Source organism: Talpa europaea (genome assembly GCF_964194135.1).
Source record: "Talpa europaea genome assembly, chromosome: 9".
NCBI lineage: Eukaryota > Metazoa > Chordata > Mammalia > Eulipotyphla > Talpidae > Talpa > Talpa europaea.
The window spans coordinates 77,706,304-77,732,322 of NC_140076.1; the positions used below are offsets into that span (position 1 = coordinate 77,706,304).

The window sequence follows — 26,019 nt, forward strand, 5'->3', positions numbered from 1 at the left end:
TCAGCTTCTGCCTGAGGGCTCCCTGAGGCGCCACCCAGGTTGGACTGTATCCCCCTTACTTCACCAGCTTTTTCTTTGGCTTTTCTCTGCATCCACTGGGACCACTTCCTTTACCCATTTCTTTAGCTCTAGTCCACAGCTGTTGTAGCTGAGGATGCTAATGGCCCAGGCTCCCTGGGGCCACCACCCCACCGTTTGGTAGTGGGGGTGTGGTGGCTGGGCCGGAGATTGGGGGAATTTGAGTATTCAACTCAGACTGGAAGGGAAATGCAGAGCTCAGGGATCCTCCTCCCTTTTCCATCCCCAGCTGCCTCTGTTTCCTCCCTTATTCCCCCCTACCCTCCTTCAGCTTCCTGCTCCCTTTGGCCTGCCCATATCCGGTTTGGATTGATCCAGTCCTTCTCTTATCACCCTCCTTTCCTTCCCATTTCTGTCCCTCCCTCCCACCCCCACTTTACTCCTTCCTGGATCACTAGCTGTTTATTTTGGGGTGGGGGGCATGGATTGGCTCCACCCCTGCTAGAGTTCTGTGTTGGGGCAGAGGGGGAGGCTCAGCCCCTCAGAGCCTGTGAGTCAGCACTGTCCTCACCATTGGTCTCTGCCTTTCGCTCCCCGCCCCTGGGGAGGAGCCAGGCAGCTCTAGTCCTGCCTGTTCTCCTCTCAGCCAGAGAAGAGGCTCCACGCTGGGCTGGGCGGGGATGGGTCCTGAAACTGTCTGGGCCTGAGCTGAGGGAGTGGGAACCACTTGTCCCGCTCCCTCCCCAGAACCCCTGAGATTCCTGGGCCTTGGCGGTCAGATTAGGCTAAGGGCCTGGGGATGCCCCCTGCCTGGCCCCCTTGCCCTCACGCTGGCAGGGGGGCCAGGCTGGGCAGCAACCTCCTTCTCACTCCAGCCATGGATCTCCTGCCCCCCAAGCCCAAGTACAACCCACTCCGGAATGAGTCTCTGTCTTCGCTGGAGGAGGGGGCTTCAGGGTCTACTCCACCGGAGGAGCTACCTTCCCCCTCAGCCTCATCCCTGGGGCCCATCCTACCACCTCTGCCTGGGGACGACAGTCCCACCACTTTGTGCTCCTTCTTCCCCCGGATGAGCAACCTGAAGCTAGCCAACCCTGCTGGGGGGCGCCCAGGCCCGAAAGGGGAGCCAGGAAGGGCAGCCGAGGATGGGGAGGGGATCCTGGGAGCAGCCATGCCGGACTCAGGCCCCCTGCCCCTCCTCCAGGACATGAACAAGCTGAGTGGAGGCGGCGGGCGCAGGACTCGGGTGGAAGGGGGCCAACTGGGGGGCGAGGAGTGGACCCGCCACGGGAGCTTTGTCAATAAGCCCACGCGGGGCTGGCTGCATCCCAACGACAAAGTCATGGGACCTGGGGTTTCCTACTTGGTTCGGGTGAGTGAACATCTTCCCCCCTGCTCTCTCCCAGATCCCCTAGCGCCTCTGCTGCTCCAGAGATGCTGGGTTCTTCTCTCCTGCTCTTCCCCAGCAGCTCACTTGGTTTCAGCAGCTTGTTTCTTAAACCTTTCCTTGCCCCTGGGTCTGTGGCCCCTTCCTTTGGAGCTCTTCCTGGGGCCCTTCCCTCCTTGTGGCTCCCTGCCCCCACCCTGCCTTGCTTAGTAGCACAATGCCCAGCACAGCAGCCCTTAGGAAATGTGGGAATGAGTGACTCTTCACACGCACACACGCGCGCGCGCACACACACACACACACACACGGGAATGAGTGACTCTTCACACACACACATGCACACACGCGCACATGCACACGCGCAGGCTCCCGCAAGTCTCCGTCTCCTGCCCCTTTCTGGGGATGTCACTTTATGCCACTCCATGCCTTTCAATCCCCTCTGCCTTCTCCCTAGTGCATGAGGTCCTCCTCCTTGCTTGCCCTTTCCTTCTCTCCTGTTCCCTATTGTACTTTGTGGGAGGTAGCACGGGCAGTGGGGAGAGCTTTCTTCTTATTTCCCTTAGGGACCATGCAGGGGGAACTCCAGGGGCCCTTTGAGAAGGGGCTGTGGGAAGGCAGCTGACTGGTTACCCTTCCATTTGTCCCCACAGTACATGGGCTGTGTGGAGGTCCTGCAGTCAATGCGTGCCCTGGACTTCAACACCCGGACACAGGTCACCAGGTTAGTGGGGGGCGGAGGGTGGCAGCCCTGGCATTAATGAGTGGAGGCAGGGCAGCTGGATGGTGGTAGTGCTAGTGAGAGCTTATCTTTGGATGGTGAAGGGGACTGAAAGAAAGTTTGGGGAGAAGGTCTAAGTCTGAATGAAAAGAAGCAGCTCTGACCTGGAGCCTCCTTACTTATCCAGCCTTGAGAGCTGTGGGGGAGGTGGCAGAGGCAGCTGGTGGCTAGAGCTTGAGTAGAAAATGGGGTAGATGGGAGGTTGCTGCTGCCTTTGGGAAGGGAATGGGACATTTGGTAGTTAGAAGGGGGTGGGGCCATACCCATTGAGGCTCTAACCCAATCAGCCAGGAAGCGGCCTCTCAGTGTCATCAAATATTAAAGGCCCTTAATTCAATCCACCATGACAAAGAGCATGGAGTACCCCGCGTGTCTGGGCCTGGCCTTCCCCTCCCCCAGCTGAGTGGGAAGTAGGCTATGGGCCTGAATACTCCTCTTTCCTCAGGGAGGCCATCAGCCTGGTGTGTGAGGCTGTGCCGGGTGCTAAGGGGGCGACAAGGAGGAGAAAGGTACCCGGGGTCCATGGGGCCAGGGCTGCTGCTGGGAGATGTGGAGGAGCAGGGGGAAGGCAAGCCTGGGGCATGTGGGAAGAAGGCCAGAAGTCAGGAGTGTGGTGGGTGCCCAGTGTTGGGAACCCAGCTTCTGAGACCCTTGGGCTCTTCCCTAGCCCTGTAGCCGTCCACTCAGCTCCATTCTGGGGAGGAGTAACCTGAAATTTGCTGGAATGCCAATCACTCTCACTGTCTCCACCAGCAGCCTCAACCTCATGGCCGCAGACTGCAAACAGGTTGGTGGGGCTGGGCAGGGGGACCAGAAACACTGATGGGAGGGCCAAGTGGGCACAAGGTTGAGGACAATAAACTAGCAGAGAGGACTTGGGTGCAGCAGGACAGGAGGGAAGGAGGAAATCAGGAGGACATGGGGGACAAAGCCAAAAGGATAAGACTGGGGCTCTGCTGCCCTGGGCTAGGGGTGGGGGGCACTCAGATGGCACCCTCAGGCTGCCCGACACATGTTTAATTCCCTCCCTTCTCTGACCCATTTCACCCTCAGATCATCGCCAACCACCACATGCAATCTATCTCCTTTGCGTCTGGCGGGGACCCGGTGAGTTGGGGAACAGAGCAGAGATAGTGGGAAGGGAGAGTAAGGGGCTAGAGGATTGGAAAGTCACTAGCTAGAGAAGTGGGTGTGCTAGGATTGAGATGATATCTGAAAAGGTTTTAGGGGCAGGGCTATAAAATTGAGCTAATTAGCCTCTTCTGACTCTGTCCATCCCAGGACACAGCTGAGTATGTCGCCTATGTTGCCAAAGACCCGGTGAATCAGAGAGGTGAGGCATGGTGGGGAGCACGGGGTGGGGCCGACTGTCTGTGAGGCAGGTGAGCCAGGACTCGGGGAGCTAAGCAGGGGCTCCTGCTGCGGAGGACGAGGGCCCCTGTTCACACCGCCCCCCAGCAAGCCCCACTCAGAGATCACTGACATCCTCTGCTGTGCCCCAGCCTGCCACATCCTGGAGTGTCCCGAAGGGCTTGCCCAGGACGTCATCAGCACCATTGGCCAGGCCTTCGAGTTGCGTTTCAAACAATACCTCAGGAACCCGCCCAAGCTGGTCACCCCCCATGACAGGTGAGTGGCTGAGGAGAGTGTGAGCAGCTCTTGGGCCCTGGACAGGAATTGGGAAAGTAGCTCTGTTCTTCCCACACTTGAACTCAGAGAAGTTGAGAGAAGAAAATGACCTGTGTGCCCCTGCTTCCTGCTTCCTGCTATTCTTAAATTTCCTGTGACCATTACAAAGTTGTTTGAGGCCCTGCCTGTTTCAGAGCCCACTCTTCCTCTTGTTTGTGCAGGACCTATCGTTCTGGTCCCCCATTCCTCAGCTCTTCCCTGACTGGCTGCATTTCTTGTTCCTCGCCATCTCTTTTTTTTAGCCTATTCCACTTTTTTTCCTAGCCTATTCCAATTTCTCCATCCTTTGCTCTTCATTTTCCTGCCCCTGCAAGCCATCACGAACTTGGGTGAGGGAGGATGTCTTTCCTTAGATGCCTACTTTTCCCACCTCAGACCAGTAGGTACTGAGCATTTACAGGAGGTTCAGATATCCCAGAGCACCATCTTCCCAGTCACTTAGTGCTTTCCCTCTCTCTTAGGGTACAGTTTAGTGATGGAGGGCATCAACTTTAAAGTCAAATCTCAATTTACATGTCAGCTCCACCTCCTTTTTACTGTGAAATCTTGGGCCAGTCTTTTCATCTCTGACTCCCATCTATAAGATTGGGGAAGGGGGCCTCCCTGGTGGTGCAAAGGGTTAAGATGCAACCTATGAAGCAATCCATAGCCACTGAAGCATGAGTTTGATCCCCAGCCAGGGAGCTACCTACATGGCACAGCAGACCTCTCCTGACTCACCCGCTGCTCCCCTCATCAGTGTATTTTGGTCAGTCTGCCTGTTCTGCTCCCCACTCTGTCTCTGGTGAATCCTCTCACCCCCAACCCACACCTCTGGCCTGTACCCCAGTTCTTGTATGCATAAATAAATAAATTAAAAAAAAAAAAAAGATTGGGCAAGGAGTGGATACCTACCTGACAGGCTTGCCAGGATGAAGTGATTTGTGTATATAAAACACCAGCCTCAGCTTCGCCTGTAGGAAACCCTCAATACACGACCACTGTTCTGTGCCCCTCCCCCCCACCTCTTTCCTCACTCTCCTGTCCCTCTCAGGATGGCTGGCTTTGATGGCTCAGCTTGGGATGAGGAGGAGGAAGAGCCACCTGACCACCAGTACTATAATGACTTCCCGGGGAAGGAACCCCCTCTTGGCGGGGTGGTGGACATGAGGCTTCGGGAAGGGACCCCCCTGGGGGCTGCTCGACCCACTCCGCCCAATGCCCAGACAGCCAACCACCTAGGAGCCACGTTGGTAAGTTGTTGGGATGGAGTAGGCTGGGCCCGGGTTGGTAATGTCTGGTTAGGGTTTCTGGTTTCACCTTGTTTTTGTCCCTGCAGCCTGTGGGGCAGCCTGTTGGGGGAGACCCAGAAGTTCGCAAACAGGTGCCACCTCCGCTACCCTGCCCAGGTATGAAGGGAACTGAAAAGGGGGAGTCCAGTCCAGGAAGCAGGCCTGGGGTCACTGTAAAGCTTCCCTTTCCTCAGCAGGCAGAGAGCTCTTTGATGACCCCTCCTATGTCAACGTCCAGAACCTAGACAAGGCCCGGCAAGCTGGGGCTGGGCACGCCAATCCTGCCATCAATGGTAGTGCACCCCGAGACCTCTTTGACATGAGTGAGTGTTCCTCTCTCCTTCCTGCATCTGTCTTCCCCTTGGCTTCTCTTGTCCTGCCTTCCTGTTCTTTCCTTGTTGGCCTCCCCTCCCTGAAGGCCTGGGTCTTGGGCATGTGTTGTGCCAGCTGCCTCTCCTAGCCCCCTCTCTGTACCCCTAGAGCCCTTTGAAGATGCCCTTCGGGTACCTCCACCTGCACAGTCGGTGGCCATGGCTGAGCAGCTCCGAGGTGAGCCCTGGTTCCATGGGAAGCTGAGCCGGCGAGAGGCGGAGGCCCTGCTGCAGCTCAATGGGGACTTCCTGGTGCGGGAAAGCACGACCACGCCCTGCCAGTACGTGCTCACCGGCTTGCAGAGTGGGCAGCCCAAGCACCTGCTCCTGGTGGACCCTGAGGGTGTGGTGAGTGTGGCAGGGTTTTGGGTAGGAGTGGCAGAGAGGAAGTGCAGCATCCCTCTTCCCTCATTGCTCACTAGATCTTCTCGCCAGGCACTGCCGTTGAAGCCTTTCCTTCTCTGCATCCCTCTCCAGTGATGTGGGGTGCGTCTTACACCCCTGAGCCTGAGCTGTGTTCTCTTCAGTTCTGTCTAGTCCTCAAATCCCCAGATCTTAATTTCCAGCAGAGCAAGAGGTGTTCAGAAGTGATGGCAGTGGAGGAAATGGTTTTGGAGAGAGGTAATGCTCAGTGTGAGTCAGATGCTTGAACAGAGTCTAGAAACTCCACATCTCTCCTAGAGGAGCAACCTAGGCTCCCCAGCCCCTCTAGACACAGCACTCAGCACTGTGGCCTTTCTCCTCTGTACTGCCTCACTGTCTCTCATCACTTTGGGCTCTTCTCTGCAGCAGTCTCAGCTTCCCTTCCAAATCTTTTTTGCACTTTGTGACCCCCTCCGAGACATGCTGCCTCCTTCCAAGTCAAGGGAGTAGAGGTTCCTGAGCGTCATGATTTGTGGGGTGAATCCTCTGCTTTTTCCCAGCTCACTTACCTGCCCATCCCCATGGCAACTCTGACTTCTCAGAGTAGGGAAGCCTGGGTTAGGACACATAGCCTTCTACTCTGATGTCTTTTCCTCCTTCTTCAACCATTCTGAGTGGTCCAGGTTTTTCGACCTTGGGGGCAGAGGTCTTATTTGACTCTTCACCTGAATGTCCCTCTCTCTTCTTACTTTCTAGGTTCGGACTAAGGATCATCGCTTTGAGAGTGTCAGTCACCTCATCAGCTACCACATGGACAATCACTTGCCCATCATCTCTGCGGGCAGCGAACTATGTCTACAGCAACCTGTGGAGCGGAAACTGTGACCTCTCCCAGAAGATGCCCTTCCACCTCTCTGCCTGTTTCTTACTCAGGACCTCCCTGGGGTGGGGGGTGTTGTGGCGTGGTCTTGTGTAGTTGCTGGGGGAGTAGTGTGGACACAGTGTTTTCACCATCCAGCTGAGAGGGTTTGAATCAGGTGTCTGGGGTAGGAGTCTGCGTCTCCCCAAACCTCACCAAAGTATTAATGTAGAGAGTGGCCCCCTTCCCTGGGACTTTCCTGTGCCAACATGATACCTCCTTCCCCCAGAAGGTGGGTGCTTAAGGCCTGGGCAGGGTGCCTTCTTGCAGTGGAAAATGTCCTGTGATGATAGACCCAGTGGAACAGTTGTCCTTCCAGGGGAGGGGGAACGAATTATACCATGGGTCGACCCCAGGGCTCAGGGTACCCCAGACTCCTCTCAACAATCCTCCCTCCCAGTGTTTAAACTTTGTGCCTTTGACCATCTCCTAGGTCTGAAGATATTTTATGCAAAGAGTTCTCAGGCCCCTGAGGTCAAGGATCGGGGTGCTGATGCCTTCTTGGCTTCTGGGCCCCTGTCCTCTCCTTGTTCAGCACCCCCTCCAGTTTAGGTTGGAAGAACAAAGGCAGGAGTGGCAGCTGTTCCTTCTCTCTAGGGATATGCAATCTTTAGAGACTGCCTTGGAGCCCCCCTTCCGGCCAGGGGGGAGATGGACCCCCTTTCTTGCTCAGTGCCTCCTGGCCGGGACCCCTCACCCAAGGGGTCTGTATATACATTTCATAAACCCTACCCCTCCCACGTTGCATGCATGTTATACTCTACAGCCAAAGTGCAGCCCTTTGTAGCTCCATCCTGCCTCCCCCTGCTGGGGTGCTGGGGGGGTGTGTGTGACTACACTGGGGGCCTCCTGAACTGTTAATCCCCAGGTGGATTTTGTGGTGGCTGGAACGGGGCCTTGAGACTCTGCAGCAGTAGACAATCCCCAGATACCATCAGTAGATTTGGAATTGCATTTATTGTTTTATATGTGTATGTTTTAGGGCTATAGATTGACTTTCCTAATTTGTTTTCCATGGCTTATTCTTGAGCACAAAATGGTAATAGTTGATTTCATTTATACATCACCTTTTTGATTTTTCAAAGCCATTTTACAACTCCTGGCATTTTCCTCACTCCAGCCTTTGAGGCATTTGGGTCTGGCAGCATTATCTTCTACAAGAGACCTGAGGTCAAGAGAAGCTGATTATGAGCTAGGCTAGAAAACCTTGGGCCTGATGTTGGGGAGACAGTTTTGCTGAATGCTTGTTAGTTTCACTCGGGGGAAGCAAGAGACCTGCAGTTGCTGAATACTTTGTTTGGGGCAAGACCTGTGCTAGGTCTGAGGTGGCCACAGCGACAGAGGAGCCGGCCCTACTCTGTCCTTAGGCCTTATGGATAAGGGAGAGTTGACTGTCTTAATCCTTGTCTGCCCTTTTTTTTTTTTTTTTTTTTTGTTTCAATGTTTTCACGGGTCTCACTTATACCAAAGGGAAATAATCTTCATTAAAGTTCATATTTCTTCTACCTCGGCCTCTTAGTCCTGGTCGCTGCCTATTGTTCCCCGCGGGCCCTCCGTCTAGGGCGGCCGGACGCACCTGGCCTCGCTCAGGTCTGGTTCGGGCGGGCGGCAGCCCGGGGGGGGGGGGGGGGGGGGCGGGCGGGGGCAGCTGGGGCATTGGCGGGGGCCGCGAGGCCGGGTGGGGCGCTCGGGCCATCTTCCTGTTGGGATGACCGTATCTACAGAGGGGGCCGGGCGGGGTCCAGGCCCAGCCGTCCGCTACCGAACCCCGGGCTCCCGGCCTCGCGGGCGCGCGCCCCATTCCGCGCGCGCCCCTCCACGTCTGTCCCTGGGCGGGGATGGTACGGTCCGGGGTCGGGGCTCCCGCCGCCCTACGAGGGCTGGTACCAGCAGCTCTCCCGCACGAAGGGCCTTCTGCCCCAGGGCGGGGCGGCGGTCCGGCTCGCCCCGCACGCCCAGGGCCAGGGCGGCTGCGACCCCTCCAGTCCTCGCTCCCCTCCGCGTCGCGCTCAGTGGAGCGGCCGGGCCGAGTTCCGGTTCCGGTCGCTGCCGCCCCGGGCGGGCTGGCGGGCGCTGAGGCTGGCGCGAGCGCGCTGTTGGTGCTCGGCTCGGCACCTCCCTCTCGCCGCACCCTGGGGCTGCTGCAGCGCGGGGGCCTGCGCCGCCCCCGATCCCCCTGCCTGGCGATGGTGCAACCCGAGGGAGCGCCCGTCCCCCGCCGCCGCTGACCCGGGTCCTCCACTCCATGGCCGCTTCGGCGCCGCCCCCACCGGACAAGCTGGAGGGAGGTGGCGGCCCCGCACCGCCCCCTGCGCCGCCCAGCACCGGGAGGAAGCAGGGCAAGGCCGGTGAGCGCACTGCGAGGGCTGGGGGCCGGAGAGGCCCAGGACTGGGGGACCTCGGAGAGACGGTTGGCGGGTGGGGCGAGCGGGCGGGGATCCTTAGGCTGAGGGGCCTGTTGGGAGGTTGGGAGGTTCAGGTGAAAAGGATGGCGGGGTGAAGCCCCCCCAGGGGTCGGGGGCAGGTGTCACAGGTTGAGGACGCTAGGGTTTGCAGGCACCTGGGGCTCTGGAGTCGCTTGGGAGCCTGAGGGTGCCAGGAGAAGGGTGTCTCTCGTTTAAAGGAAGAGGTAGCTGCACTTTGGTCGTGCACTTTATTTGTCACCTTACATCTTCGTTAGTATTCGTTAAGCAACTGCATGTTGAAGTTAGAAGTAAGCAAATGCATATTGAAGTTAGAAAAATGCCTTAGAGACCATGGCTGGGAGAAAGGCAGTTGGGGAATCCTCAGGGAAATCTGTCTGTGTCTGCCTTTTGCTGCTCTTCCAGGTCTGCAAATGAAGAGCCCAGAAAAGAAGCGAAGGAAGTCAAATACTCAGGTGAGTGGTGGTGGTAGTGGTGGTGGCGGGATCCCTAGCAGCCCCTGGGCGCTCCCCACTCTTGCCACCCCATGAGATGCTGGGAGGAGAGGAAGCTAATTGTCTGCAAGGCTGTTTCTGGTCTTTGCCTTCAGCCTCACAACTAATTGTGGGATGGGGAGGAGGGGATGAGAGGACTTGACCAAAAATCTTGTTCCCTTTCCCCCCTAGTTTATTTTGGACTTTGACGAACGATCTTATCAGTCAAATTTATAATCTTCCTTATTTTTCTTCCCTGGGTGCCTCATAATGATAACACTGATCATTTAGTCTTTTCTGAGTGCCAGGGATTGTGCTAAAGTGCTTTAAGGGTGTCGGGAGATAGGTGTTGTCCCTGTTTTACTGCTGAGAAAACAGGTGTAAAATCAACAAAATCTCTACTGTGGGGGTTTGAGGTTATTCATTGTTACTGTAGTTCTGCCTATTTTCAAAATGCTGCAGAATTAGTGCACTCTGCTGGTTCTCTGAATTTTTTTTTTTTTTTTAAGATTTATTTATTCATGGGCCTCCCCGGTGGCCGCTGGGTTGCGAAGCTGCCTGCAGCCTCTGCAGTGCCAGTTCGATTCCTGGCTGCTGGGCAAGGGTCCCACATGGCGCGCAGACCTCTTCTGCCGCCCGCTGCTCCCCTCAGCAGTGTACTTCGTCAGTCTGCCTGCTCTGCTCTCCCCTCTGGCTTGGTGAATTCTTTTACCCTTCTGTGCTTCTGACTGTACCCAGTGCTTGTATAAATAAATAAATAAATAAATCTTTTTTTTTTTAAAAGATCATGTATACAAGAATGTGGTACAGGCCAGATGTGTGGGAGGGTGAGAGGATTCACTAGAGACAGAGTGGGGAGCAGAACAGGCAGATTGACTGAAATACACTGCTGAGGGGAGCAGCGGGCGAGACAGGAGAGGTCTGCTGTGCCATATAGGATTCTCTCCCGTCTGCTGGGATTGAACCGGTGCTGCAGAGGCTGTGCACAGCTTCACAGCGCTGCGCTCAACCGCCTGCACCACCAGGGGAGGCCCTCTCCATCTTCTTGATTGCTTTCTAAAGGCCATCTGGATTTAGTTCTGAGCCAGCCAGTACCAGCCTTTAAAATGTGTGTTATGTCTCTGGTGCTCTCTTGGGTTAGCTCTGCTCCCCCTCCATGATCCATTCTCTCTCATCTGTCCCTCACTAGGGCCCTGCGTACTCACATCTGACGGAGTTTGCGCCACCCCCAACTCCCATGGTGGATCACCTGGTAGCATCCAATCCTTTTGAGGATGACTTCGGAGCACCTAAGGTGGGGGGCGCAACCCCTCCATTTCTTGGCAGTCCTGTACCCTTTGGAGGCTTCCGTGTACAAGGGGGCATGGCAGGCCAGGTACCCCCAGGCTATGGCACTGGGGGTGGCGGGGGCCCCCAGCCTCTTCGTCGGCAACCCCCTCCTTTCCCTCCTAACCCTATGGGCCCTGCTTTCAACATGCCCCCCCAGGGTCCTGGCTACCCACCACCAGGCAACATGAACTTTCCCAGCCAACCCTTTAACCAGCCTCTGGGTCAAAACTTTAGTCCTCCTGGTGGGCAGATGATGCCTGGCCCGGTGGGGGGATTTGGCCCCATAATTTCACCCACCATGGGACAACCTCCCAGAGGGGAGCTGGGCCCACCTACTCTCCCCCAACGCTTTGCTCAGCCAGGGGCGCCTTTTGGACCTTCTCCTCTCCAGAGACCTGGGCAGGGGCTCCCCAGCCTGCCCCCCAACACCAGTCCCTTCCCTGGTCCTGACCCTGGCTTCCCTGGACCTGGTGGTGAGGATGGAGGGAAGCCCTTGAATCCACCTGCGCCCACTGCTTTTCCCCAGGAGCCCCACTCAGGCTCCCCGGCTGCTGCTGTTAATGGGAATCAGCCCAGTTTTCCTCCGAACAGCAGTGGGCGGGGTGGGGGCACTCCAGATGGCAATAGCCTGGCGCCTCCTGGCAAAGCAGGTGGGGGCTCAGGGCCCCAGCCCCCACCAGGCCTGGTGTACCCATGTGGTGCCTGTCGGAGTGAGGTGAACGATGACCAGGACGCCATTCTGTGCGAGGCCTCTTGCCAGAAGTGGTTCCACCGCGAGTGCACGGGCATGACCGAGAGCGCCTACGGACTGCTGACCACCGAGGCTTCTGCCGTCTGGGCCTGCGACCTGTGCCTCAAGACCAAGGAGATCCAGTCCGTCTATATCCGAGAGGGCATGGGGCAGCTGGTGGCTGCTAACGATGGGTGATACTGGGGAAGTGGCCCAGGGAAGTGCACATGTCCCTCCCTGCTCTTCCAGGGTGATTGTTTCCATGTCTGGCTCTTGGTCCTTGTTTCCACTGGCTTCCCATCCCCAAGGGGATAGAAACATGAGGACTCTTGGGGACAAAAGGAGGTGGGCAGGCAGAAGAGCCTGGATTGCTCACTTTTCTGGAAACTTACCTGTTGAGATCTCCAGAGATCCAGGAAACCAAAGTCCTGCCGAGTAGAGCCATTTTTTTTTGTGGCTCTCTGGAGGCCTAGGGGGCATGACTGCAAATGAAAGAGGCTGGAGGAAGATGTGGCTAGCCAGAGGTGTCTCCTCTGCAGATGCCCAATGCCCCACTACCTGTGCCTAAAGCTCCTACCTAGCCCCACAGCTCCAGCCTTAGTTTTTGGAGTCAAGTGTTAAAATTTCTAGTCGGAGGAGTTGGGGTCTCTTCCCATCCTTCCAGTAGCCCTTCCTGGGCTCTGGGAGACTGCTTTAGGGAATAATTGGGGATATTTCCCTTTGCCAATGTTCTCCTTGCCTCCTCCAAGACCTACCTAACTCTCCCCTCTCAGAGAACCAAATAGCTTGAAGCAGGAGAGTTCTTGGCTATGGCAGTTTCTTGGTGATTTGGGGCTTCAAGACAGTAGGTTAAAGGTGCTGTCAGGACATATCTCCCTCATACCAAAGTCACTGGTCTGTTCTCAGCCTCTCTTGTGCTTGTCTCCCGATGACCATGTTTTTGCCAAAAATTGGGATATGTGGTCTGACAGACCAGAATCTTTGAAGATTGGCCTGTGGTGGAAGCCTGGACTCTGGCTGTGTTACCTGCCCCCATCTTTCCCATCTGTTGCACATTATTCTCAGCACTGGTCTTCAACTTTTGGTGCACCCTTATTCCCCTGCCTTTCTGGCTTGATGGGAGGAAAGCTTGAGAAGGGGCAAAGCCCTTATACCTCGTTTTTTCTCCTGATAAAAGGATCCCAGTGAGGTCCTGTCACAGGCTGGGGGCGGGGAGGGGTGGGGTGGGCCCCTGGTACTAACACGCAATCTCAATCCAGAGCAGGAGACTCTGCTCCTCTGTGCTGTTACGTACTCTTGGTCTGGTGATCTAGCATTTCTTCCTCAGCCAGTGCCCAGGCATTTTATTTTTATGCACTGTCTGCCAGAGATAGGCCTGACGAGGAGCCTCTGGTATGGAGGCTGCTGTCTGCTCATGCACACATTCCTCAGTGGGGTGGGGGACCTTGCCAGGCTGGTGGTCTGAGAGGAGCTGGTGGTCCCCTGCCCCCACCTCCCCAGACCCTGTGTGAGGAGAAGATAGGTGTACTGCAGAACTCCTTTACCTGCCCAGGTGGAGCCAGCAGCCCTGAGGCCATGTGAAAGAAAGGAGTGGGCCTTGGGGTTTCTCTTCCAGTGCCCCACAGAAAAATAGCATAGCGGAGACAGCACTGCCCCGCTCAACCTTGTGTTGTGTTTGTGGTTTTGTTTGCCCTTCTTTTATCTGTTGCTATTATTGTGTGTTTCCCCCTCCAAGTTTTGTAAAATGGCTGATGGGGAAGTGTCCGCTCAATCCCTCTCTACTACTTTTTGGAAGAAAACAAGGGCCACAGAAAGGTGGTGTGGGGGGGTCTTTTTGTACGGTTGGATTAATAAAATTACTTGAAAATACAAACAAGGACTCCTTGCTCTTCATATACATAACATTTGGAATGAACCTGTCACCCTGGGAAGATACTTGGGCTTGCTGGTGGTGGGAATATGTATACACCCCCAGGATCTGTAAGTTGAAGGGCAGATTTGGAGTAGATTCTGAAGGGAGCCGCTGAGCCCTGGGAGTCACTGTGCTCCAGCTACCCTGCTACCCTGTGTCCCAGCTGTAAGAAAGTTTTCTTACCTGCCAAGTGGGAGCTTTGGCTCCAAGGCCTCAGGGAGACAAGTTGCCAGAGTGGTTATGGGTTTAGCAGTGGCCCCCTCCCCTGTTGGGTGGAGGTTGGTTTGGGTTAGGGGTCTCAGCAGCCCCTAGGGTGGGGAGGGCCTGCCCCTTTAGTTGACTTCCTCTCAGACGCCGTGCAGAGCCCCTGTCCCCTTTCTTTTTTTTTTTTTTTTTTTTTTAAAGATTTATTTATTTATTTATACAAGCACTGGGCACAGTCAGAAGCGTGGGAGGGTGAGAGAATTCACCAGAGCCAGAGCTGGGAGCAGAGCAGGCAGAAGGACCGAAGTACACTGCTGAGGGGAGCAGCGGGCGGCAGGAGAGGTCTGCGCGCCATGTGGGACCCTCCTCCGGTGGCCGGGGAGCAGCTGGGGATCGAACCGGCGCTGCAGAGGCTGCGGGCAGCTTCGCAACCCAGCGCTCAACCGCTGCGCCACCGGGGAGGCCCTGTCCCCTTTCTTTTTAAAGTGACAGTGGCATCTACAACTGCGCTGGTGTGGGGTGGAGAGTGGCACACAATTTGCCACTCGTCCTCCCCTCCCCCCTTCTGCAGCTGTCTCTGTCTGTCCAAGGGCCGACCTGGTCCCATGTCCCCGTCTCTGGAGATTCCACTCTTGGCCTTCAGTTTCGGGTTTTCTCTCTAAAACCTGCAGACGTTGGGAAAGGAGGGCAGGTCACCCAAAATTCGGTTTGCTGGAACCCTAGCCTCCCAGGGGGAGGTAAGCCGGGGCTGGGGCTTGAGGAGGTCCCCTCGCCCTCCCGGGCGCGCAATGTCAGCTCTTATTGGCCAAAAGTTTCCGCCCCCTCAGGAAACTTGACTTTTCATTGGCCAATATCCGGTCACATGACTCTCCTCCTTTTCTTGGGCTGCTGACCAGCGGAGGCAGCAACAAGTTCAGCTGAAGACTGAAGCGAGAGCTGGGTCAGGTAATGCTCTAGCTGGGAGAGGGCCCGGAGCTCCCGCGTGAGAGGGAGGATGAAGGAGAGGAAGGCTCGAACTCGCGGGGTTGGGCTCCAGCCGGAATCTACAGACCTGCAGGCCACTGTCGGGTACGGGGAAGGGGCGCCCCGCGAAAGGCGGCCTTCTCCAAAGGCCAAAACAGGAACTTGCTGTGGGTCCCCAGCCAAGGTCTTGTGGCCCTAGGTCCTGCAGCTTTTAAACGTTTGGGGGAGCAACTGTTAGAGGAGTTGAAATGAGCAAGATGAGGCTTCCTAGCTTTGTACATAGTGGGAGAGCTCCCTCTTTGGCTGTCTTTTAGAAATAGCAGAAGTCCCTGCCAATCCTTAAAGGATGTTTTTGTTGAATCCTGCCAGAGTGAAAAGAGAGGGGGTAGTGGGGAGGGGGTGGAGGTGCATTTTCTTTCAAGAGGTCGATGAGAAGGAGGAGATCTGAAAACACAGCGTGGGGTAAAGGGTGGAGATTAGACAGTAGAAGGAACTTCCTAATAAGGCAGCAAGATGCTGGCTTGGGAGAACTGGGATATCTTTTTGTAATCTTGGATGACCCCAGCCAAGAGAGAGGGATCAGGGCTTGGGACCTGCGGGGATTCCAGACTGTCTCCTGTTTGGGTCTCAGAAGTGTTTGTCTTGTTGACCCAAATACCGTTGCTGGGTTTCCATGGAGACAGTGGGTCTGACATCACCCTGGTTGCCATGGTGCCTGGTGCTGGAGGACCTGAGCAGGCTGTACACAGCCAGGGATAAACAGGGACTTCAGCTCAAGCTGCCACCACTTCCTTCCTGCCACCACCTGTTAACAGTCACACGCAGCAACTGGGGATGGAGGGATGATGACAACGTGGGGGAGGGGACTGAGAACAGATGGGCAGTGCATCATGATGGCTCTATGGATGCCTCTAGTAGCCACAAGGGGTGTCCCTGTTGTACTTGGTGTGGAAAGTCACTGCAGCCAGCCTACTGTCTCCCTGTGGAATGTGGGCCTGAGTCTGGGGGCATGGCATTTGGAAAGACACCAGGGGATGTCCTTCATCTGTTTAGGGCTTGGGTCTTGATTGGCAAGGGCCACAGGAGGTCATTAGGGCTCTGTGCAGGCCTCCTACCAACCAAACAGAAGGAGGCAGCGTGGTGGCTTCCCGGGGTAGGGCTGCTACATTTGTTCCCTTTAGAGTTTCCATATCAATGCCTTTTCCACACGATCACCCAAGAGCTGTCTCTCCCTCCACTTTAAGCCAGATCTCAAGTGACCCGCCTAAGGAAACTGTCTTGGCCTTGAAATGAAGGGGCAAGTGCCTCTCTTTCTACCTTGCTGTCAGGATTTGGAAGCTGAGTGACTTCCCAGGTCACCCTGCCAGGCCAGAGCAGATTAGCGGGGGCCAGGACCACTGCTGGGATTTATGTGCTGGATTTACAGACTGTAAAGTGATTTTTATTCATGCTTTGAAAACTGCTTTATACACGATAGTTGCCAGAAGTCTTTTCCCTAGTCACCTCCAAGTTTCCTAGATGAAACGCCTGAGACCACTGAGAGGGGAAATGGATTTAGAATGGAGAATGCGAGTGAGCAGGAGATCTAAGGGTTTATTCAGAAGACCTGTCTAAGCTGTGTCGGTGGATCCCTACACTGGCTAGACATGAGACTCATGGGTAGGTTTTAAAGAGCATCTATGCCACAGCTGGGCCCCGAAGGGTCCACTGCACAGCCAGTGTTTAGAATGCTGACCTGGACTGTCACCGAGGCCTTACAGCTGGGGGGGATGGCTGTTGCATCTTCTCTTCCATGCCTGGAGGAAAGAGGTGGACATTGTGGGAGGGCATTGCATGGGATGGTGAAGGGAGAGCTGCGTTGTTTTCCTCACTCTTTCTAGCTGTTAATCTTTGGCAAGTCAAATCAGCCAACCTTCCAGAGCTTTATTTTCCCTGGCTATAACATGACAGAGTGAGAGTTGGACTGGATTTTTCCCAAATCCTTTTAAGTCCTACACTTCTTTGACCTTTCAAGGTCAGTTCTGTTTCCCAAGGCCCTGTTGGTCCCTGGGAGAGGCAAGTTTCTTTTTGGCGGTTGGCAGCTTGTGATTTGCAAGGCCAATACTGCCCAAAATAGTTGAAGTGTTAGGGTCAATAGGACTGGCACCAGGCTGGTTCTGGGGGCTGCTGCTGATCTCTTAAAGCCTTGGAACATAGCCAAGGCTGCTCTCTGCATCCTGCCTCTCCTGGGGGAGTAGGAGCCTTACAAGAGCTTTTTTCTCTGCAGGTGGTAGCCACAGCAGCCACAGTGACCTCGGCAACCATGGCCTCCTGCCCAGACTCGGACAATAGCTGGGTGCTTGCTGGCTCTGAGGTAGGAAAAGTGGGCCTGGGAAACACATGTGAAGGCTGGGCTGCTTTTTTGGGTCTGTCCCTTCCTCGGTACTGATGATGACCTGCATTGCCTGCTGGCTGTGGAAGAACTCTAGCAGCAGAGCATGAGGCCCTTGGAGTCAGGTGTTTGGGTTTGGGTCATACCTTGAAAGAAGTACCACTGGGATAAGCAGTGGGAATTAGGGAAGACTTTCTGGTAGGGCATGAGAAAAAGTCCTGAGGCTACAATTGAAAAATCATTTTTGGGGCCTACCTGGTGGCACAGGCGGTTGAGTGCCGCACTGTGAAGCTGTCTGCAGCCTCTGCAGCGCGGGTTTGATCTCGGCCAGCCGGCGAGAATCCCACATGGTGAGGCAGACCTCTCCTGTCTCGCCCGCTGCTCCCCTCAGCAGTGTATTTCTTCAATCTGTCTGTTCTGTTTCCTGCTCTGTCTCCGGTGAATCCTTTCACTTTCTCGCGCATCTGGCCTGTACCCCTGTTCTTGTATAAATAAATAAATCTTTAAAAAAATACAAAAATAAAATTAAAAAAAAAAGAAAAATCATTTTTGGGGAGACAGACAGGAGATCCATTAGAGATATGTGTCAGAGCCTGGGAACCCCTAGAAGAGGCCTAGAAGGGACTGGCCCATGCATTCAGGTCTCATCCTGATGGGAAATTACTGAAGGGCTTTGCTGGAGGGAGTCAGGATAATCGTTGCCTTGGGCAGAAGCCCCTTTGGACTGAATGAAATAGGGTGTAGATTTCAAAGATCTTGCCCGGCAGGTGGCAGTTATTGGGACAGGAGCCAGTGGGCTTCTGTGCCCCTGAGCCACTGACTAAGTAGAAGGGAGCCAGCAGGATGGGGGATGAGTGTCTGGAGAAAGTTTTTCATGGGATCCCAGTCCAGTGACTTGTATATTAGAATTGCCAGGAGGAGGGAGACCAGGAATTGGGTAAGAGTGCCCTTGAGGAACTCAGTTGAAGAACTCAGAGGGAGCTGACTTCAGGGATGACACTGGAGCAGGAAACAGGCCTGGGGCTCGCTGGCAGAGAAGGGACACCATGTTATCAGACAGAGCCCATCCCTCCTCTTGGTGTACCTTTCCCTAGGCATTTTACCTTTCTGTCTTCCCCTGTGAAGGGGGTTTGTGATTCTTGCCTTGTAGGGGTGACCATGAGAAAAAAGTCATTTGAAAATTGCAAAGGAACATACTGGGGCCAAGAATTATTTGAGTAGGGGTGGTGAGAGCCATGGCTGGGGAGAGCAGCCTGCGCCTGCCAAGGGGAGTGTGCAGAAATGCGAGATCAGGGAGGACACCAGGCTGAGGGCACTGTAGCAGGCAGACTGACTGTGGCCGGGGCACTGGGCTTCTTTGAGCAGCCCCTGGGAGGGGTGTGTGGGGGAGTGGGAAGCTGGGAAGATGTAAGTAAAGGGGGTGGCTGGCCGGCAGGACCGCTGCAGAAAGCCTTTGGGGACCATGGCCTGAACCCTGTGCATCCAGGGCCCTTTGCTTTTTTTTTTTTGCCATCCACCCAGCACACAACCAGTAACCAGTCATTTGTGAGGAAGAAGGGAGAGATGTGCTGGTGATCCTGGATGCCAGGGGGACCCAGACTCTGGGCTCCCTGGAGGGGCCAGTGCCAGGTTTTCTGGGGCCCAGGGCCTTGATCCAGTGGTGCTGCTTCCTTTAACAAAAACCTGGCCTCTGAAAGTTACTTGTGGCAGCGAGTGGGCTTAAGGAAAGGCCAAGCACTACTCAGGGCTGTGATGCTGACCCATGAGCTTCATGCCCCCACCCCACATACCCATCTCCCCCACTTTGGATCCGTTCACTACTGAATGTGTCTTTTTTTTTTTAACTTCTACATTATGTATTTATTTATTTATTCATTAATTCATTCATTCATTTTATGGGGGTGTGATATGACTCTGTTTCTGGGAATGTATCATATTTTGTGAGGTCTTGGTTGGGCTCACTGAGCAGTGTGGCTGGCCCCAGGGTCTCCAGCCGAATACCCCCTGCTCCTGGTTTCATCTTGCTGACTCTCCTCTGGACTGCTATTTGTGTGCCCTCCCCCAGAACCTGCCTGTGGAGACCCTGGGTCCAGAATCCAGGATGGACCCAGAATCTGAGAAAGGGCCCCCTTGCAGCCCCTCTAAGAAGGATGATGAAGAGTTAGCAGGGGCCTTAGTTGGAGAAGGTAACGGTTCTGCTGGTGTGGGGTGTCACTACCTCTTCTCCAACTCCTGGGGTTTCCCACTTTCCTTAAGGGAAGTCTTATTTCCACAGTTAATCGTAGTTTAAAACTTTCTTTCCTTATTCCATCCTGGATTTTTCCTGCCTCTGCCCACCTGGTCGGGGCCTGTGGGAGCCAGAGGGCTGTGTGGGAGGTTCAGTAGGGGGTGTTTTCCTGGGCCTTTTTCCCCACCACAGAGACCATCTTGCAGACTGACAGCTCACAGACAGGCCCCATTCCACTGGAGGAGAGTGGGGCCAAGGTAAGGCCCTGCCCTGCGGAAGGGGGAGCAGTGTGGGGGAGGGAGGGGATTTTAGAGGGGAGCCAGGAGCTGCTAACAGCTGTGTCTGTGTCAGGGTATCCTGGAAAGTGATGGCTGTGCTATGGAACCCCCTCACCCTGGAGACACAGTGGCCCAGGGAGACTTGGAGGAGACCCACGTGGCGGCAGACTTGGACACACAGGACCTAGAGGACCACAGCCACCCGCGGAGCCGGCCCTCATCCCCCAAAGCAGGTAAGTATCCTCCTTGTCTCCCTCTGTCACTATCCTTCTAGAAGGAATGGTAGTAGGCGCAGTGATCTCACCTCTGTGAGTCCTTACCACCACCAAGGAGGACAGTAAGGTTTAGAGAGGTTAAGTGACTTGACTAAGGTCACATAACTGGTAAGTGGCAGGGCCCAGGTCTGGTCGACATCCCTCTCTGTCTTGGGGCCTCGTCTTCTCTTCTCCCTAGATTTAAACTCATTCTCCGAGTCCGTTTGAGGGGCAGTCTGGATCCAGGGGAAGGGGGTGGTTGTCACGGCCTGTGTAAGAGGCAGACTAGGCTGAGCGAAGATGCAAATCAGACCTCTGAGGAGTGCAAAAGAAGGCATAATGAAGGTGCCTCCAAAGGGGTGGATGTGGTTCAGTCGGGATATGTTGAGGGGAAGGGATAGTCAGGGACGATTGGCGAGGGGTTCACATTGGAGGTGACATTGAGTGGGGCCTTGAAGAAAGAGCAGGCTTTTGGTAGTAGGGTAGGAGGAAGAGAACATTCCAGGCCGAGACCATAGGATCAGCAAAGGGACAGGTGCTACCTGTCCTGTGCTAAGGAGGCCACATCCAAGGCTGGTGGCAGAGAAGTGTATGACTCTCCCCACTGAAGGGTGATGGGGTGGAGGCAGAGATGGGGGCCTGGGACCACTCAGGAGGCAGCTGCAATGGTCAGAACAAACTGATGAAGACCTGAACTGAGGCGGACATGGGGGGCATGCTGTGGGGATGCTGACATGTTAAACTCCGGCTGTGAGTGAAGAGGGAGGCTGGATGGTAGCAGTGGTGCCTTTCCCTGATTTGGGGGCACCAGCAAAGAACCAGATGCAGGGCGGTGTGTTGAATGTTGAGTCCCTGGGGGACATCCACATGGGAGTGGCTGGTAGGGAGGCTAGGTCAGGAGTTACAGATCAGGGACTCTGCTCTAGGGGGGCTCTGAGGTGTGGGTGAGATGGTGGGTGACACGAGCAGAACTAGAAGTGGTGCCAGGAACACATACCACTGCCTTCACCATCAGGAGGCTCCCGAGCAAGACCAGGGTGGGGCAGGAACTGGGAGGGTACAGTAGTGGCAGGAGCTTGAGGCACTCTAAGAAGAAGGAGATGAAAACTGGTTTGGAGCCTGGGCAGGGGTGGTCATGGACCCCAGGCAGTCGGGGCAGGTTCTCCATGTGCCCATCTGCGCTCAGGGCGGTGGCCTGTGTGTGCCTTTCTCTCTCCCGATGTCCCATCTCTCTGTCACCTCACTGCCCAGTCCTCATCCCTTCTCCAGAGTGGATCAGGGCGGACGTCCAGTGCTCTAGTAGTGAGGATGACACTGACGTGGATGTGGAGGGTCTACGCAGACGGCGGGGCCGGGGGCCCAGTGCTCCTCAGCCCAGGGCATCCCTGGATGTGGAGGACCAGACCGGGAATGAGGGTGCGGATGGAGAACTGGGAATCTCCCTCAACATGTGCCTCCTTGGGGCCCTGGTTCTGCTGGGCCTGGGGATGCTCCTCTTTTCTGGTGAGTGCTTCCTCCCCTGCGGGGACCCTCCTGCCATGTTTTTAACCCCACCACCTCTTCTGAAGGGCTCATCCGACTCCTCTGCCTTCTTCCTCAGGTGGCCTCTCAGAGTCTGAGGGTGGTGAGTGGGGAGAACCCTGCTTGCATGTCTGCCCCTCCCAGCCCTGAGGAGGGTGTTGACTGCTGGCTGGGTCAGGAGGAGGAATGCTGGGAGCTGTGGCTTTATTGCTTCATTATTGGCCTTGTCAGCTGCTCAGGGTGACCCTTGGCCCTTTACCTGGCTGGACTTCTCAGCCATTGGGTGGGTCCAGGGCAGGGCGTGACTTTGTGGACAGCTGGGGGAGGAGTGGGCTCTGTGTTCCTTGGGATGGTTGTCAGACTCTACTTTCCTCAGGGCCCATGGAGGAAGTGGAACTGCAGGTCTTTCCAGATACAGGGGCAGATGCTGAGATGCCGGGTGCCGAGGGGGATGGGCAGGTACCTGTGACTGTTTCCAGAGTGAGGGTATCCTCGGGGGAGGGAGATTCAGGGCTGTGGGGCAGGGTGGGGTAACTGATGCCTTTGCCCTCAGGATGGGCTAAGGCAGCAGCTGCAGGCCTCCGCACCCCCTGACGGTGTCCCCAGCCTGCAGAACATGGCCCTTCTTCTGGACAAGCTGGCCAAGGAGAACCAGGACATCCGGCTGCTGCAGGCCCAGCTGCAGGTGGGCACGAGCATGAGGGGCTTTCTAGGCCAGCCTTCCTTGTGTCAGATATCTGTTCCAGTGTCTTCCCATGAAAGAAGTTCTTCACAGTTTTTTTTTTTTTTAAAGATTTATTTATTTATGCATATAAGAACTGGGGTATAGACCAGAGGTGTAGGGGGTGAGAGGATTCACCAGAGAAAGTGGGGAGCAGAACAGGAAGATCTACTGAAATACACTGCTGAGGGGAGCAGCAGGCGAGACCGGAGAGGTCTGCTGCGCCACGTGGGTCACCTCCCTGGCTGGCCAGAGAGCAAACTTGTGCTGCAATGGCTGGCAATAGCTTGATAGCACTGTGTCTTTAACCCCTGCGCCACCAGGGAGGCCCTACACATACAGTTTTATCTTTTCCGCTTTCCATTAAAGTCAGGTCACCTTAGTTGTTCTCTATCTACTTTTCATACTGATCCCTATTTGTGACAGCTGGTTCTCTCATCTCCTTAATATCCCTCGTGCTAAGGTTTAGGCCAGGGCTGGCATACCTGCTTCATGTGGCATGCCACCAGTCAGCTTGGAGCAGTATGTGGAAAGGATTTGGAGAACTCGCCAAGGCTCAATGGGAAAGGAGTGCTGTGATCAATTAATGTCTGTTCCGGGTATGGGAGGATCAATTAATGTCTGTCCAGGTTTTGTGACAACAAGACCCACATATTGATTATCCTTAGATGAACTTAAGAATGTGCTTATGTAAAGATGTGGAAACTGAAACTTGTGATGGAATTTGGGAACCCCAGAGCGTGATGCAGGGTATGGATGGGGAGGAAAACAGAACCAAATCCTGAGTGTTCCAGACCATAAAAAGGGCCTGGACCATCTGCTGACTTTTATGGAATGGAACTGGGCTAGGAGGCACTGAGTGTGTACTCACAAGGACACCCTCTTGTGGTCTCCTTCATCTCTACCCTCATTCCAGGCCCAGAAGGAAGAGCTTCAGAGCCTGATGCACCAGCCCAAAGGCCTAGAAGAGGAAAATGCTCGGCTCCGAGGGGCCCTCCAGCAGGGCGAGGCCTCCCAGCAGGCTCTGGAGTCAGAGCTGCAGCAGCTGCGGGCCCGACTCCAGGGGCTGGAGGCTGGCTGTGTCCGGGGCACAGATGGGGTGTGCCTCAACTGGGGCACAGGCCCACAGGGGGGCCAGGTCAGCAAGGAGCAACACCCCAGGGGACAGCAGCCAGGCCCTGACTTCGTGGAGCAGAAGGAACGACTAGAGGCTGAGGCCCAAACATTAAGGCAGGAGCTGGAGAGGCAGCGGCGGCTGCTAGGGTCTGTGCAGAAGGACCTAGTGCAGAGTTTGAAGCGTGCGGGCCGAGGGGACCTGGCCCATGCTGGCCTGGCTGAGCTGGGCCACAGATTGGCCCGGAAGCTGGAGGGCCTGCAAAGCTGGGACCAGGGCATCCTGACCAATGCTTCAGAAGCCTGGCATCAGGAGTCCCGCTTCCAGAGTCCCAGAGAGCGTAGTGGAAAGGACAAGAGGCGGGAAGAGCAGGGGGACCGGAAGGTTGAGCATTGGAAGTACAAGAAAGAGGAATCTGGTGGGGAAAGAACGAAGAGCTGGGGGGGTGAGGATAGGGAGCTGGCAGGGAGGTGGAAGGAGGGCAAGCCAAGAGTAGAAGAGTGGGGCAGCAAGAAGGATGGCAAGCGACAAGTCCCCCAGGCGCCCCCCAGGAAAAATGGGAGCCCCCACTTCTCTGGGGAAAGGCAGAAGCAGCCTTGGTGGAAGGAAGGGTCTAAAGATAGGCACGACACCCTGCCACCCTGGGCAGAGCTGTCGAGGCACAAGTACCGGGCACCCCAGGGCTGCTCAGGTGTGCATGAATGTGCACGGCAGGAGGGCCTGGCCTTATTTGGCATGGAGCTAGCCCCAGTGCGGCAACAGGAGTTGGCCTCTCTACTGAGGACATACCTGGCACGGCTGCCCTGGGCAGGGCAGCTGACCGAGGAGCTCCCCCTCTCTCCTGCTTACTTTGGTGAGGATGGCATTTTTCGCCATGACCGCCTTCGTTTCCGGGACTTTGTGGATGCCTTGGAGGACAGCCTGGAGGAGGTGGCTGTGAGACAGACAGGTGATGACGATGAAGTGGATGACTTTGAGGAGTTTATCTTTAGCCACTTCTTTGGAGACAAAGCATTGAAGAAGAGGTGGGTAGCCGTGGGGGAGCTTTGGAAGTATGTCCTGGGTGGGCCAGAGGAGGAGCTGGTGGGGGGTGGGGGGGGCGCGTAGCAAGGGCCTTGTGAAGTAGCAAGGGCCCTGGATGGCTTTACTGTGAGGTCTTATTTCCATTTTAGCCGGACATCCCCCACCTCCCCCTCCACACATCCCCTCTCCCCCCAGGGCAAGTGCCTTTGTGGACTGAGGGGAATTTTCCTCCAGAGTTGTCTTTCTGCCTCTGCCTGCATGGCCGATGGGGCAGGGTTGCTCTCTACCTTTCTGCTTTCCCAACTGCAGCCTTCATCCCAGGAGACAAGATCTGGGCCCCATGGGATTGGGGATGACTGCTTGTGTTGGCTGCCTTAGGAGGAACAGGGTGCGCTCTCCTAAAGGGAGAGTGCCCCATTTTTCATGTGGCATTGTCCTCTAAAGGCCTTCTCCTGTCCCCCACTTGTCTCTCACAGGTCAGGAAAGAAGGATAAACACTTGTGGAGCCCCAGAGTGGTGGGGCCCAGGGAGGAGCACAGCCAGCACCACCGGGGCTAAGGCCTCGTGTTGTCTAATGCCTGGGGGCTGGCCTCCCAGTTAAACTGCCCTCTTCTTGGGATGGTTCGTGTCTTTGGCTTGCCCACACAGAGGAGATCACCCAGCCTTGCACTGAAGCTACTTGCGCTAGAAAAAGGTCACAGCCAGACCAGCCTAGCTGTCTGTGCAAATGTATGCAAATGCTCAGGGCCTTGGGCGCCCCGACCTAGGCTGCCAGACTTGTGTCCTTGTGAAGGGGGGAGGGGAGGGGAGCCTGGAGGGTTTGGTGTGTGGTGGAGGGCTGGTGTTCTGAGTTTGAAGCCAAAGAGTTTTCATCCTCTAGTGTGTGTTTGTGTATGTACCCCCAGAGTGGGCCCCTTGGCTCCACAGCTGCCTGTACCCCTGGGACTTGGCTAGAGTCCTGGCTGGAGGCCCAGCCTGAGGGCTTTCCCTGGGGTTTTGTTGGACTTGGCAGCCACTGTCCCCAGGGGTGATGTTCCCTTTTTACCTCTGCTTCTCACAAGGCCTCACCTCCTGTGTGAACTGTAGACTTAGACCCCTGTACAGTGCTGTTGGGGTTGTGACACTGAATGGGGGTGTCACTTAGGTGGTTTCTAAGCACAGGGACGCCCCACACCCACCACCGTCCTAGGCACTGCTACTTACCTCCTCCCACATTCATGCTCCCAACAAACCCCAGGTCCTCTGCACTGGAACTCCCCATTTTGCTCATAGCTGCCTTGGCTACACCCCTGGGAGAGTAGATTTTGGAGTCTGACTCTTGGGCTCCAATCCAGGCTGTGTGATCTGGAACAAGTTAATCTCTGGGAACCTTGGGTTTCTTAGTTTCAGAAAAGGGATTGACAGGTGGGGTGGGGGTGTGGGGGGGAAATGAAATAAAACTAAAAAAAAATGTGTCCTGTATTTGTCACGCAAAAGTTAATTCACACCCTTGAGGGCATGGAGTGGGAGGAGGACTCCCTCAATCAGGTTTCTGGCTTGGGGCGGTGAGGGAGCCGCTAGGTGGCACCCTGGCTCCACATTTGCTCTAGATCTCGCCTCCCCCACTTCTTGGTGCCCCCAAACCTCTCACCCCACCGACCTGGTGCCTGCTCTACTGACATGCTCTCCCAAGCAGGCCCA

The 26,019-nt window shown here is 55.6% G+C and overlaps 3 protein-coding genes across 4 annotated transcripts; all 3 read left to right on the forward strand.

Annotated features, from left to right (window-relative positions):
- Positions 1-827: 827 nt before the first annotated feature.
- Positions 828-6,762, forward strand: SHC1 (SHC adaptor protein 1; the record flags this gene model as incomplete). 2 transcript variants are annotated; one of them, XM_084244334.1, is made up of 12 exons in its annotated part: positions 828-1,390; positions 2,056-2,126; positions 2,629-2,692; positions 2,851-2,970; positions 3,237-3,290; positions 3,465-3,516; positions 3,686-3,812; positions 4,906-5,104; positions 5,191-5,260; positions 5,338-5,466; positions 5,624-5,862; positions 6,634-6,762. In XM_084244334.1, the coding sequence occupies 12 exons, from the start codon at positions 896-898 to the stop codon at positions 6,760-6,762; spliced, it is 1,749 nt and encodes a 582-aa protein (XP_084100460.1). The 2 variants fall into 2 exon arrangements, with proteins under 2 accessions (XP_084100460.1, XP_084100459.1); XM_084244333.1 differs by having other exon boundaries at positions 896-1,390; positions 5,341-5,466.
- Positions 6,763-9,041: 2,279 nt separating this feature from the next.
- On the forward strand, positions 9,042-11,949 carry PYGO2 (pygopus family PHD finger 2; the record flags this gene model as incomplete). Its single annotated transcript, XM_084242653.1, has 3 exons — positions 9,042-9,144; positions 9,625-9,674; positions 10,882-11,949. The coding sequence occupies 3 exons, from the start codon at positions 9,042-9,044 to the stop codon at positions 11,947-11,949; spliced, it is 1,221 nt and encodes a 406-aa protein (XP_084098779.1).
- A 2,800-nt stretch (positions 11,950-14,749) lies between these two features.
- PBXIP1 (PBX homeobox interacting protein 1) lies at positions 14,750-24,897 on the forward strand (the record flags this gene model as incomplete). The annotated part of the gene is made up of 10 exons (XM_084242652.1): positions 14,750-14,812; positions 17,097-17,183; positions 19,267-19,387; positions 19,621-19,685; positions 19,780-19,939; positions 21,230-21,467; positions 21,799-21,940; positions 22,035-22,166; positions 23,119-24,341; positions 24,816-24,897. The coding sequence occupies exons 2-10, from the start codon at positions 17,133-17,135 to the stop codon at positions 24,895-24,897; spliced, it is 2,214 nt and encodes a 737-aa protein (XP_084098778.1). The 5' UTR covers positions 14,750-14,812; positions 17,097-17,132.
- Between the last annotated feature and the right edge of the window lie 1,122 nt (positions 24,898-26,019).